The sequence below is a fragment of the Microcaecilia unicolor genome, chromosome 10, assembly GCF_901765095.1.
Source record: "Microcaecilia unicolor chromosome 10, aMicUni1.1, whole genome shotgun sequence".
Lineage (NCBI taxonomy): Eukaryota > Metazoa > Chordata > Amphibia > Gymnophiona > Siphonopidae > Microcaecilia > Microcaecilia unicolor.
Genome location: NC_044040.1, coordinates 68,561,364 through 68,575,045, shown reverse-complemented (window position 1 = coordinate 68,575,045; position 13,682 = coordinate 68,561,364). Strand labels below are relative to the sequence as shown.

The following is a 13,682-nucleotide window of genomic DNA, read 5'->3' as shown; positions in this document are numbered from 1 at the left end:
CCCAGTTTTAGGGTCCCCCTGGCCCCAATCCAAGTTCCAGGGTCCGCCCTCCCTCCCACCCACCCACCCAGTTCCAGGGTCGTTGCCCCCTCTCTCTCCCTCCCTCCCAGTTCCAGGGTAGTTGCCCCCCCTCTTCCCCCCCCTTCAGCCACCCTGCGATGTTTAAGTGAAAAATTAGGGAGCTGTGTAATGTAACAAAATGCACCTGCAACGTTGTGAAGCTGACTCCGTGGCTTCATTGAATTGAAGGGTTGGTAAGGTTCGTCAGATTCGTCAGTCTGTCACTTTCTCTCTCGGCCCCGCCCTCACGCCTCTGATAGGTCCGCCGCCCTCGACGTCAAAACATGATGACGTTGCAGTCGTCAAAACATGATGACGTCGAGGGTGGTGGACCTATCAGAGGCGCGAGGGTGGGGCCGAGAGAGATGGTGACAGATTCACGAATCTGACGAACCAATACGAACCTGGAGTCAGCTTCAGAACGTTGGAGGTGCTTTTTATTATAGTAGAAGAAGTGATTAAAATAGCATGCCTATCTTCTGTTTGATTAGTGGAAACTCTACATCTCGATTGAAATTTTGTTGAACGTCTGTATTCCTGCTCACTTCTCATGCTAATTACATTCGAGATCTGTCCATTTTGTAGTTACAGAAGTTTAAGGGCACGAGAAAGGAAAATACAATATAGGTGAATATACACCAGTGATGATCTTCCTCTTGTAAACACACTTTTCTTGGAAGGAGCCACTGAGGGATGCAAATATTGTATTTTTGTTTGTACATGCTACGGCATCAACAATTCATAAATGTCTGTATTTTTCAGGTTTAGCAGAGTTAGGCACAATGTGTGATCCGTATCGCAGCTGTTCCATCAGTGAAGAAAATGGATTAAGCACAGCGTTTACTATAGCACATGAACTAGGACATGTGTAAGTATCTGCTGTAAGTTCAAGTTTTCTTACTGTTTTTATTTTATTTTTTTAATAGGCGAAAAGATGAATGTAGTGAATTAAAAATTCTCATGTATTAACAAAGGAAACAATGTTTATTTTAAACCGAGGACCTCTGTTCTTTTGGTGTTTGTCTCAAGAAGACATAATTTTGGGTTATGCTTGTACCTTGCACTTCTGCCATGTTTGACACCTTAGTCTGTACTTATTTGTCTTCTCTTCCTGGCAACATTCCATGCTAAAACAAAAGAATAAGTTATGGAACTAACTCTTTTTCACAAATTAAACATTTTTTTGTTTGTTTTCATTGGAGAAACATCAGTGGGAGAAACACTAGTAAACCTAACACACAAAATAAATTTCTTGCTGAATTTTTGGGATATTCTGCAAGTGTCTACAGTGTTGAACAGTGGAACATGAATAGTTATTCCTGACATTTCGACATAAGCCTCAGGCTGATTAGATCTAGCATAGCCCTGTGTTGATCCCATAAAACCGATGGGCCCTCTCCTCGGTCTTTATATTTCCTGCCCCATTCCAGGATATCAGTTGAAGCAATTCTTTAAGGAGCTGCCTTGTTTTAGGTGACATGATGGTGGCTAAGGGGCATAGTTATCATTGTGGGCTACAGTTAAAACAAGTTATTTTATTTCAGCTTGTGCTATTTTAGCACAGGGTCCCATTTTATGCAATGAGTCTCTGTGCTAAGTATGACTTGTAGTAAAATAACCTGTCTTAAAGGTAGACCCATGTTGATAGCTTCCCCCTAAATGATGGTGTTCTAGTTATTTACTCATGTAAGTGGGATTCTCTCCAGTGTTATGCAATATTGAGTTACTAGTAATTAGTTACTGGAGTTAACTATGTTCTTAAAGTAATCAACAAAGTAGTTAACTACTTATTCACTATCCCAGTAACTGTAATTAATTACTTTTGAAGAGTAACTAGCACAACATGACATAGCATGACAGAGGATGTGGTTGCCATGAGTTGGTCAAACCTCCTTCAAATAATCATCAAGAGATGAAGTTATGCAACATTCACATTTATAAGATGGATACTTCTCTTCACATACCATAAAGCTTTCACCCTACGTATTTTTGAATGTGGTGTTGGTAAAGGAAAAACAATCAGTTACTATAAGCAGGCAACTATAATCAGTAATCAACTACATTCCTAAATGAGTAATGTAATTACTGTAACTAAGTACTTTAAGCTAGAAGTAACTAGAAACTGTAATTAATTACCTTTGAAGAGTAACTAGTACAACACTGATTCTCTCTTATCTAGATATGTCCCAATGAATAATGGCCCCTCCACTTTTATTTAAACCAACTTCCCCTCTTTCCTTGGCTTCCAACTAACCAGGGTTGGAATCTGGCCTTTATTTACAAGTACCAAAGGATATTTTTCCCTATTGTATACTTCTTTTCAATTTAGTTTAGTCTAGTTTTTGGAACAGTGATCCTTGACTAAGAGCCAAAGCACCAGGGTTCCATCCATTATCCGGCAATCACGAGCCCAGATTTTGCTAATAAGTGTTATCATTGCATAATGACTATGAATTCCTTCCCACCTCCGCAGCATTCCAACCCCAGTCACCCAAGGGAAAAAAAGGATTGTGTCAGAGATTAACTGCATGGTTGAGGCTTTGTAATGGAGTCTGCAGTGAATATTAATATGTAATCTGGGGACAGGAAAATCAAGGAAACTTTGACGTTACATCATGGGCCAAAAAGGCTTGTTTTTATGGGAGAAGACAGAGTATTCAATAGGTCCTATGGTCCTTTTGACATGGTATTCCAGGGATGGGAGATGCTATTGATCTTTGCTGCTGCTGGGAATGCACAAATTTCCTGTCCATAGTAAACATAAATATAAACAAGAAAACCCTGCGGTATCCCAGTTCAGTGTATTCTACAAAGTTTTCACCATGGCTTGGTACACAGACTCCTAAAAAGGACATATTTATATTCAGGTGAATGAAAATTGTTACCTACATATGACTAATTTATATATGCCAGAAATCTATTTTTGCCTGCATAAAAGGTGACTAAGATTTTGAAAATTTATCTTATAATACCTAAAATTTAGACAAATATCTTGTTTCTGAAACTGTCAAACTGTAAATACAAATTTAACTGAGGAGTGAAACAATGATCAATTTTAGCCAATATCATTAGTTTTTTTTCATTGTTGCCAAAACAAACCAGATTTACATCTTAGGATGCTATATTCTCATAGTCTTTTTCCTGTTATTTGTCCTGTTATAGATTTAATATGCCTCATGATGACAGTTTTAAATGTAAAGAAGCTGGATTTAAACATCAGTTCCATGTTATGGCTCCAACGTTATATTATAACACGAATCCATGGACTTGGTCAAAATGCAGTCAGAAGTATATCACTGAATTTCTTGAGTAAGTCTGGAAATATACAGCATACAAGATGAAATGTGTATAGTGGATAATATATGCTAAAAAAAAATCCTGTTTTTGTAACTAGTTGTATTTGCAAGGAGTTTTATTAAACTGATGTTTGCCAAGTGTTGTGTCTTTTTCTTCACAAAAGAGCTTTTAATCTTTCACATTCTTTCATAGATAAGCTTATAGAGATAATGGCGGTAGCTAATGTACTCTTCTGCATGCTCCAGACACAAAGAGAAACCAGCTTCCTTTTCTTAAAAGCCATTTTTTTTTCAATGCGAGAAGTACTTATGAAACCTAGACCCTTACAGGAGACTCTTTGATTCCTTTCCTGTAGTTTGTCAAGTTTTGAATGTTTAGCAGAAACACAGCAGAGATGGTGGCAGATAAGGACTGCAAAGCCTGTCTTGGCTGCTTATGGGTTACCTGACATTGCATCAAAGAATTCTCTGGGGGCCAATATTTTAAGCAATTATGGGTCTGATATTCAAAGAATTTATGTTCCTAAATTGGCCTCTTTGAAAATTTACTAGGACTGACTGCCTCAAAATTGCACTAAACTCCTAAATTTAGGAGCAGAAAAAGTGGGTGGCAACAGGAGTGGATTTATTAGGAGCTTCACTCTGATTTGCAGCAATAGGTTCATACATCTAGGCAAGTAAATGGCAGGCCTAAAGTTATAAGCATAATTTTGCGCTCCTAAATTAAGGTGAATTTTCAGTGAAAACTTAGGCTTATTTGACTGAAAATAGGTCACAAATGTAGGAGCCTAACTTAGGAGCATAAGGGCCCCATTTACTAAGCCGCACTGTAGGCACACCAACTCTTTAGCGCACGCTAATGATAGAGACACCCATTATATTCCTATGGGTGTCTCTAGTGTTAGCGCGTGCTAATTTTTAGCACGTGCTAAAAGGTTTGTGCACCTACAATGCGGCTTAAATGAGCCTTAAATGTAAGAGATCCACTCTTTTTGAATATTAGGCCCTATGGGCTAGATTCTATATATGGCACCTGAAAAATCCATGTGGAAAAAAATATGCCTAGGTGTATTCTCTAAAGCATGCCTAAATTTTATAGAATAGGATATATATAATATGCAGAGCGCCTTTCCATGCAACCATTTAGACCATGTTTTACTTGATGTAAATCCCGACACCTAAATTAGGCACAGAGCAGGTGTATTCTATAATAATGCGCATAGATTTTAGAAACGCCCATGCCCCACACATGACCACGCCCTCTTTTCAACTATCAGGCTTATTTTCGAAAGTGATCGCCGGCCATTTCCCGACATAAATCGGGAGATGGCTGGCAATCTCTCAAAAGCGGCAAAATCGGTATAATTGAAAGCGGCTTTTTTGACAGCATCGCCACTTTCCCGTCGCCTTGCCAGCGAAAGTTCAAGGGGGTGTGTCAGCGGTGTAGCGAAGGCGGGACATGGGCGGGCATGTGCGTGGCTAACAGATGGCTGGCTTTCGCGGATAATGGGAAAAAAAGTGGCGTTCATCAGTATTTTGTTGGGTTTACTTGGTCCTTTTATTTTCACGACCAAGCCTCAAAAAGGTGCCTCAACTGACCAGATGACCACTGGAGGGAATGGGGGATGACCTCCCCGTAGTCCCCCTCCCACACTAAAAAAATCAAAATCAAAACCTTTTTTGCCAGCCTCTATGCCAGTTTCAAATGTCATACCCAGCTCCCTGACAGCAGTATGCAAGTCCCTGGAGCAGTCTTTAATGGGTGCAGTGCACTTCAGGCAGACAGACCCACGTCCACCCCCCCCCCCCCACCTGTTACACTTGTGGTGGTAAATGTTAAGTCCTCCAACCCCCCCCCCCCCAAACCCACTACCCACATGTAGGTGCCCCTTCACCCATAAGGGCTATGGTAATGGTGTAGAGTTGTGGGGAGTAGGTTTGGGAGGGATTTGTGGGGCTCAGCACCCAAGGTAAGGGAGCTATGCACCTGGGAGGTCATTGGGTATTTTTTAAACATTTTTAGATGTGCCCCGTATGGTGCCCGGTTGGTGTCCTGGCATGTCAGGGGGACCAGTGCACAACAAATGCTGGCTCCTCCCATGACCAAATGCCTTGGATTTCGCCGGGTTTGAGATGGCCGGCATTTTTTTTCATTATGAAAACCGGCCATCTCAAACCCGGTGAACTCTGGCATTTGGCCTGGCTAAACCGTATTATCGAAAAAAAAAGATGGTCGGCCGTCTTTTTCGATAATACGATTCCGGCCAGCTGTTGCGCCGCCGCCAAAATAGATCGCCGGCGATCTATTTCACCGGCGACGTTCGATTATGCCCCTCCACGTGACTTAGAATTTACACGTACCACATTACAGAATACACTTAGCGGGTTGTGCGTGTAAATGTTAATGCCAATAGTGCTGATAATTGCTTGTTAACATCCAATTGACAGAACTGATTACCTAGTTAACTGATTAAGTAACGTGCACTGTTAATTTCCCTGTGGAAATTAAGGCACCATATCGCCATATATAGAATTTCGGGGTATATGTTCACCAGTGGCCAGTGAATATATAACTTGCCTATCTGTGGATTATTAGCTGCTCTATGGATAATATCAGGCCAGAAATTCATCTAAATGGCCAATACTATCCACAGAGTAAAGGGTAGAAGGATGACAGAGTGAGGGCAGGCTGCAAAATTCCAGATAGCGATGATATTCAGGCAGTTCCCTGATAAGTTATAGTTTGGTGGACACTTTACATGCTTATTCCATATTGCTGGCTATATGTGCAGTATAGTGGTACTGCATTTAAGTACCTAAACATTGGTGCTGGCATTTTAATTAACGTGGTTGCCACTGCTGCAGAAAATTGACCCCTCTTTATTTATCCTATATACTCCTGAAATTTATTTCTGCTGTGACCTACACCATAGGCTTTTCTTGACTATCCACTGTGAAGAAATATTCCTTTAGTTAACTCCTGGGTCAACTTCCTTTCAGGACTCACAGTAGGTATAGGAGGGATCAGCCTTCCAGAACAGCTGCTGATCACAAAGGTATACTCGGAAGACTGGGACTCTCTATCACAGCCCCCAGGGAGAGAGAGGGCTGGCCTTGACCCAAAACTAAGAGCCAATAGGGAAATCTCACAAGGAGTCAAACATAGGAAACTGCAAACTATAGAGATAGAAGCCCTAGTACACAGTGCTATCTATACACAAACAAAGCAATTGAATACAAACATTACTCATACTAAATATACATAACAATGCACTCTGCCACCATGAATATGGGGGCAGAACACCCTCTCTTCTGCAATGTATATGTTTAGCTCTTCAAGTTTAATTTCTTAGATCTTATGGTGCAGACTCTATATATCCTTAATCTTGTACCATATTATGCAGACTAGATTTCTTCTGGGTTTTGTCAATATCTTGTGACACCATCTTGCTACTGAGGTTGTGCTCAGAGCAATTCTTTTTCTCTCATTTTTTTCTTGGGGCCTTTTTACTAAACTACATTAAGCACTAATGTGTGCTTAACGCAGGAAAACTGGCCTAGCACAGGATTTTGCGTTAGATTTGCCATCTCCATGCACTAACTGCGTGGTATTTATTTTTTTGGAACGGGGTGTTGATGCAGAGAATGAGTGTGGTTACCGAAGTATATTAGAGTGGAGGAAAATTTTAAAAAGTTTAAGGTTTTCCTTAAAATTTTCTTTTTCAGTTAGTATTTGATATGCATTTAGACAAGAAGGGTACGGTGTATTAGGTTTCCAGAGAACTACGATTTAGGTTTGTTTGGTTTTTTAAATTATTTTTTTACAGTAGAATGGGTGTCGTGGATTTGATTGTTTTAGGTCTTTTCTATTATTTTTATGGAGTTCTTTTCTATTTATTTATGTTGTTTTTGTTATTGTAAACCACTTAGATCAGGGGTTCTCACACCAGTCCTCAGGATACATCCAGCCAATCAGGTTTTCAGGATACCTACAATGAATATACATGAGAGAGATTTGTATGCCTTCTACCTCAATTGATGCATGAGATAGATGCAGACCTATCTCATGCATATTCTCAAAAAGATATAAAAGAATTGGAGAAGGTGCAGAGAAGGACGATGAAAATGATAAAAGGGATGGAACGACTTCCCTATGAGGAAAGGCTAAGACGGTTAGGGCTCTTCAGCTTGGAGAAAAGGCGGCTGAGGGGTGATATGATAGAAGTCTACAAGATAATGAACGGACTAGAGCGGACAGATGTGAAGCGATTGTTTACACTTTCAAACAACAACAAAACCAGGGGACACAAGATGAAGCTAGAATATGGTAGATTTAAAACAAACAGGAGAAAGGTTTTCTTTACTCAGCGTGTAGTTAGACTCTGGAACTCATTGCCGGAGAATGTAGTGACAGCAGCTGGCCTTATGGAATTTAAAGGGGGTTTGGACAGATTCCTGAGGGAAAAGTCCATTGAACATTATTAAATATATATTTTTTTTTTGGGGGGGGGGGGGGGGTGCCGGGTTCTTGAAGCCTGGATTGGCCGCTGTCGGAGACAGGATGCTGGGCTTGATGGACCCTTGGTCTTTTCCCAGTATGGCGGTGCTTATGTGCTTAATATCCTGAAAACCTGACTGGCTAGATGCGTAGTAGTAGTAGTCCTGAGGACTGGGTTGAGAACCCCTTGCTTAACTGGTTTGGTGGAATATAAAAATTTTAATAATCATATACATAAACACAGCGCGCATTAACTGAATTGACAATATGGGAGCCCTTAGTGCCTCCTAAATAGGAGGCGGTAAGGGCTCCTGCATTAATTTTTTTTCAGGTTATGCATACTAATTATAGCATTAGTGCACAGCCAGAAGAAGAAATAACAAAGGCTGAAGTTACAGCTGCACTAGAAATGAGCTTAGCATGTTGAAAAATCTCGCGTTAGGATGTGCTAAATCCATTTACTAGCACAGCTCAGTAAAAGGGTCCCTTAACCCTCTATTGTATCAGGTACAACTAGACATAGTAACATAACATAGTAGATGACGGCAGAAAAAGACCTGCACGGTCCATCTAGTCTGCCCACGATAAACTCATATGTGTATACCTTATCTTGATTTGTACCTGTCTTTTTCAGGGCACAGACCGTATAAGTCTGTCCAGCAGTATTTCCCGCCTCCCAACCACCAGTCCCACCTCCCATCACCGGCTCCGGCACAGACCCCGTATAAGTCTGCCCTCCCCCATCCTAGCCTCTCAACCACCAACCCCTCTTCCCCCCGCTGTAAGCTAATTTTGTCAGGGAAATCACTCGTCTTGAGTTTGGATTGAGAAAAGACGAACAATAAATCTAGAATCCAAGTCCAGTTAAGTGGTGTTAACTGCATTCTTGTTATCTGCAATGCAGTTGACATGCAGTAAGGGTATCATCTATCTGTTAACTGCATGAGAAGATGCTGGGCATACCCCCAGAAAGTTAATATAGGGGTCCTTTTACTAAGCTGTGGTAAAAAGCAGCCTTAGCATGCCCTTATGTGGGTCTTTCCCACGCATTAAGGCCACTCTTACCACAGTCAGAAAATGGCCGATTTTCCATTTTTTCAATGAATACCATGTGCTAATTTTGCCATTAACCAAGGTTAGCATGTGAACATTTACCGACACCTATTTTGTAGGTGATAAGGACTCTCACGCTAATCCTATGCTAATCAGTTAGAACGTGGTAATGTACATGCATTAACTGATTGGCACAGAAACACCCACTCTCTGCCCCCAGATATGCCCCCTCGCAGAAAATTCCAAAATATTTTATAGCACGTGGTTTGCACACGTAGAACCAAAATTTACCACAGGATGCCTGAGTGCATCCCATGATAAGCCATTGTAAGCTGCGGTAAGTACATGCTAGCGCTTACTGCAGCTTAGTTAAAGGACCCCATAGAGACTTTGCAGCTACTGCACATTAATTTTGGCAACGAGGTGGCAGTTCTATAACAGGGAGCCTATTCTTTTCTGTAACAGCATATGCGTGCCTTGTTTCCATTTTAAAGTACTAGTACACACCTGCATTGGCACGCCTAAAGTGTGCCCAGGAGTAACTGTGTGCAAGTGTGACATGTTTTGCACATAGGGCCAGATTCTAGATAAGGTGCACGGTAAAAATCTGCACGGTAAACATTTCTGCCTAAGCGTATTCTACAAGCGGTGTCTAGATTTAGGCAAGGTATATAGACTATGCTTAGTTGATATCCCAGCGCCTAAAACTTCGTGCCTTCATTTACACCAAGAAAAATGTGACGTAAATCCCTGCGTGTAGATTTACATGCACTGGGCCATATTCTATAACTACGTGCGTAAATTTTGGAATGCCCACGAAACACCCATTTCCCCGTCCATAGCCATGCCCCTTTAGAACTGTGCACATTAGAATTTAGGCACAGTTCATTACAGAATATGCTTAGGGAGTTGTGCGTGTAAATTCTAATTATTACCAATTAGTACTTATTATTGCTTATTAAGTGCTATCAACACTTGTTAAGCCAATTAAGTTACGCTCATTGTTATAGAATGTGCCTGGATTTCGGCGCAGATCTCTAGGCAATATTGAATCCATGGGATAACGTATAGGGCGCGGATCTCTAGGCACTATTGAATCCAGGTGATAATGTATAGGGCCCAATATTCAGCTGCTCGTGTTAAACCCAGATATTCAATTCCAGGCCATTTACAGGGACCGGCATTGACTATCTGGGTTTATTTTGGCTGCTAAAAAATTAACTGGCTGTGCCGATATTCAGCACTAACCGGTTAACTTTTAGCAGTCAAAGATAGGCCTACTATTTAAGTAGCCCATTTTGACTAATCAACATAGCTGGTACCGGTTTGTGGCTAGCCGGTAACCAGGATGTTCAGCAGGAGATAAACCGGTTATCTCCCGCTGAATATCTGCAGTTAGCCACTTAAATGCTATTTAACTGACCGTGATCCGTTCTGGACGGTTAAATAGTTTTGAATATTGGGGAGGAGGGGGGGAAGATAGTGGTCTTATAAGTATCGTATAAAAGTAGATGCTCCGCCTATGCCCCTTCTATGTTCCACCCATATGTATGCCCCCCTAGCATTTACACGTACCATTCTAGAGTAGCACTTAGGATGCTAATGCTCGTAAGTGCTACTTGTTTGAAACACATATGTGCATAAAGGGACACATAACCACAGGTGTCTAGTTGTAGAGTTGTCCTTCACATGTCTGGTAACTGCAAAACATTACCACCTTAGTATATGTAGCCCTTGTTCTTTTAATGGGCACTGAATGCGCATCCCTATTTACTACCTTGCAATTGTTAAATATATTTACCTTTTGAGCTGCTTTTCATTTGTATCTTGTGTTATTCCCTTGGATATTTGCATCCTGAATAATCGACTCTTTGAATTAAATTGTGCTTGCTAAATATTTGGCCCCTTCTTGATCTTTTTTAGATCATACTCCATTTTTTTACGCCATCTCCCAAGTCCATTCTAAAGGTGATCTGTGTGACATTTGCACAGAGCAAACCTTTTCATCCTAAATCCTCCATAGTCATTTATATCAACATTGAAATCAACTCAAGCCAGGACTGTTTTTTGAGTCACGCCAGTGATGAGCCCCTTTTCCTGCACTGAACTCCATTTGCCACCATTCTCTGTCGTCTGTAACTCAGTGGTCCTTTTACTAATCCGCAGTAAAAAGAGGCCTGCGGTAGTGCGAGCGTGTCTTTTGGGCGCACATTGGGCCATTTTGTACTGCATCTAGGAAAAAAGGCCTTTTTTAAGGGGCCGGAAAATGGACGTGTGCTAAAATTGAAACCATCATGCGTTCATTTTCGGCCTGAGACCTTACCGCCACCCATTGACCTAGCAGTAAGGTCTCATGCACTACCTGTTTGGTAAGTATGCAGTGTACGCCAATTGCTGTTTACTACCGGGTAAGTGGCCCCCAGTAGAAAATAGAAAATTATTTTCTACTGTGGGATTTGATGCACTAAATTCGGAATTACCGCCCGGCTCATGCATAGCTGGGCGGTACAGCGCTGCGTATGTCTAGTAGTGCTATAGAAATGATAAGTAGTAGTAGTGCCGATTTGGCGAGTCCTATACATGTGTAGGCCATCTCACGCCTTTGTAAAAGGACCCCTCAGTTTCTAACCCAGTTTACCATTGTGAGCCCCCCCCCCCCCCCCCACACACACACACACGCACCACTGGTGGCTTTTGTTTTTGCAAGATTTTGACTTTTATGCTAGGTTTGTGCTTTTTAACATGATTACTGATGAATCTTTATCATTGGATATAAAGAGGATCTGGTTTTGGAATTCATTTACTGTAATTTGATTCTTGTACTGAATAGCTGCTTCATAACAAAAATAATTATATGTATATTATTTCACTGAAGATAGATAAGCAGCTAAATTACTATAATTTTATTCCATGCACTGCAGTGGTGAGTCACTTATTTGTGTCAATGGTTATAAATTAAAATTGATCATAGTTTAGTAACCTTTCTATGTTGCTGAGTATACAATCAGAGTTATTTAAAATATTTATAGGAAGGCAAAGGCTAACTGATTTAAATGCTTTTACTTCTGAAAATGTATTTTTTTAGAAATGCAAATGGATGCAAGTTTTATTTGAATTTATTATTTCTTTTCCAGTACTGGATATGGGGAATGCCTTCTAGATAAACCCAGTGAAAGTGTATACAGACTTGCATTTCAGCTTCCTGGTGTACTGTATGATGTCAACAAACAGTGTGAGCTTATGTTTGGCCTGGGGTCACAAGTGTGTCCTTATTTGGTAAGAATGCAGTAAAAAACATCTTTTATTTATTTTCTTAGGTCCTTGTTTACTAAGCCGCACTGTAGGAGTGCTAATGTTTTTAGCGTGCGTTAAAAATTAGCTTGTGCTAACACTAGAAACGCCCATAGGAATATATGGGTGTCTCTAGCATTAACGCACACTAATTTTTAGAGCACGCTAAAATCACTAGCGCGCCTTTGTAAACAGGGCCCTTAGGGATCCTTTTTCTAATCTGTAGTAAATGCTAGCATGCATTTAATGCTACTTAAAATGGCTTACTGCAGGACTCGCTCAGGTGTCCTTTGGTAAGTCCCAAATCTGCGCACCACTCTTGTGCTAAAAATGTTTAAAAATTTGTTGGAGGGGGCATGTCTGGGGGTGGAGAGTAGGCGTTCCTGCACTAATCAGTTAACGTGTTGCATTACCACATGCTGACATGTTAGCAAAGGATTACCGCGTCAGCCATTACCACCTATGAAATAGATATCGGCAAGTGCTCCTGTGGTAATTCTTTTTAATGGACACATTCTAATGGGAACATTAAAACATGGCCGTTAATGGAAAAAAAAACCCCACATGCTAACTGGTTAGCATAAGATTACCACGTCAGCTGTTACCATCTATGAAATAGGTAAGTGCTCCTGTGGTAATTCTTTTTAACGGCCGCATGCTAATGGGAACATTAGAACATGGCCATTAATGGAAAAAAGAAAAATTGAAAATTGGCCATTTGCTGGCTGCAGTAAAAATGGCCTTAGCTCATGGGTAAAACCCGCATAAGAGTAACTAAAGCCACTTTTTACTGCAGCTTAGTAAAAGGGACCCCTTAATCTTAAAATATATGATTACATTACAATTTTTACAATGTTTATGCATGCAGCTGTGCCACTTCAATTGAACTGAGTTCATCTATTTCATTTCTAATTTTTATATTCAGTATTTTATTAGATTATCTGAAAATGATTAACAAAGTGCCAGTGTAGTGGTTCCATTTAGCTAGTGAGTTATCTAACACATAGACCATCTAAATATTGCAATACTCTTGCCCAAGGCCATTCGTTCAGTAGTTGGGGTGGGGACACTAGAGCTCCTGCTCTTACCTTTTGCTATATGGTATTGATAGTAACATACGTTGGCCTCGTGTTTGCTCTTTATGGATTGGGGGGGGGTCCTTTTACTATGCCGCGTAAGCGCCTACGTGCACCCAATGTGTTCCAATTCTGAGTCACCACCCGGCTACCACGTGGCCCGGGTGGTAATTTCATTTTTTACGCGTGTCCACTACACTTGCTAGAAAATATTTTTATTTTCTGGTGCATGGGTGGTAATTGGCATTTGAACATGCATTGACCATTACCACCTGGTTAATGTGTGAGACTTTACTGCTGAGTCAGTGGCTGGCGGTAAGGTCTCAGACCCAAAATGGACGTGTGCCAATTTTCATTTTGCCGAACATCCATTTTCGTCCATAAAAAAAGGCATTTTTTTACAGGTGC

General features: G+C 40.9%; 1 protein-coding gene across 1 annotated transcript in view; it reads left to right on the top strand.

The window, feature by feature from the left end:
* Nucleotides 1–13,682, top strand: part of ADAMTS20 (ADAM metallopeptidase with thrombospondin type 1 motif 20) — a 294,657-nt gene that overhangs the window by 74,014 nt on the left and 206,961 nt on the right. The window contains exons 8-10 of the mRNA XM_030215611.1: nucleotides 823–928; nucleotides 3,223–3,369; nucleotides 12,042–12,183. Coding sequence (XP_030071471.1) covers nucleotides 823–928; nucleotides 3,223–3,369; nucleotides 12,042–12,183 — 395 coding nt within the window. The remainder of the gene's footprint in view (nucleotides 1–822; nucleotides 929–3,222; nucleotides 3,370–12,041; nucleotides 12,184–13,682) is intronic.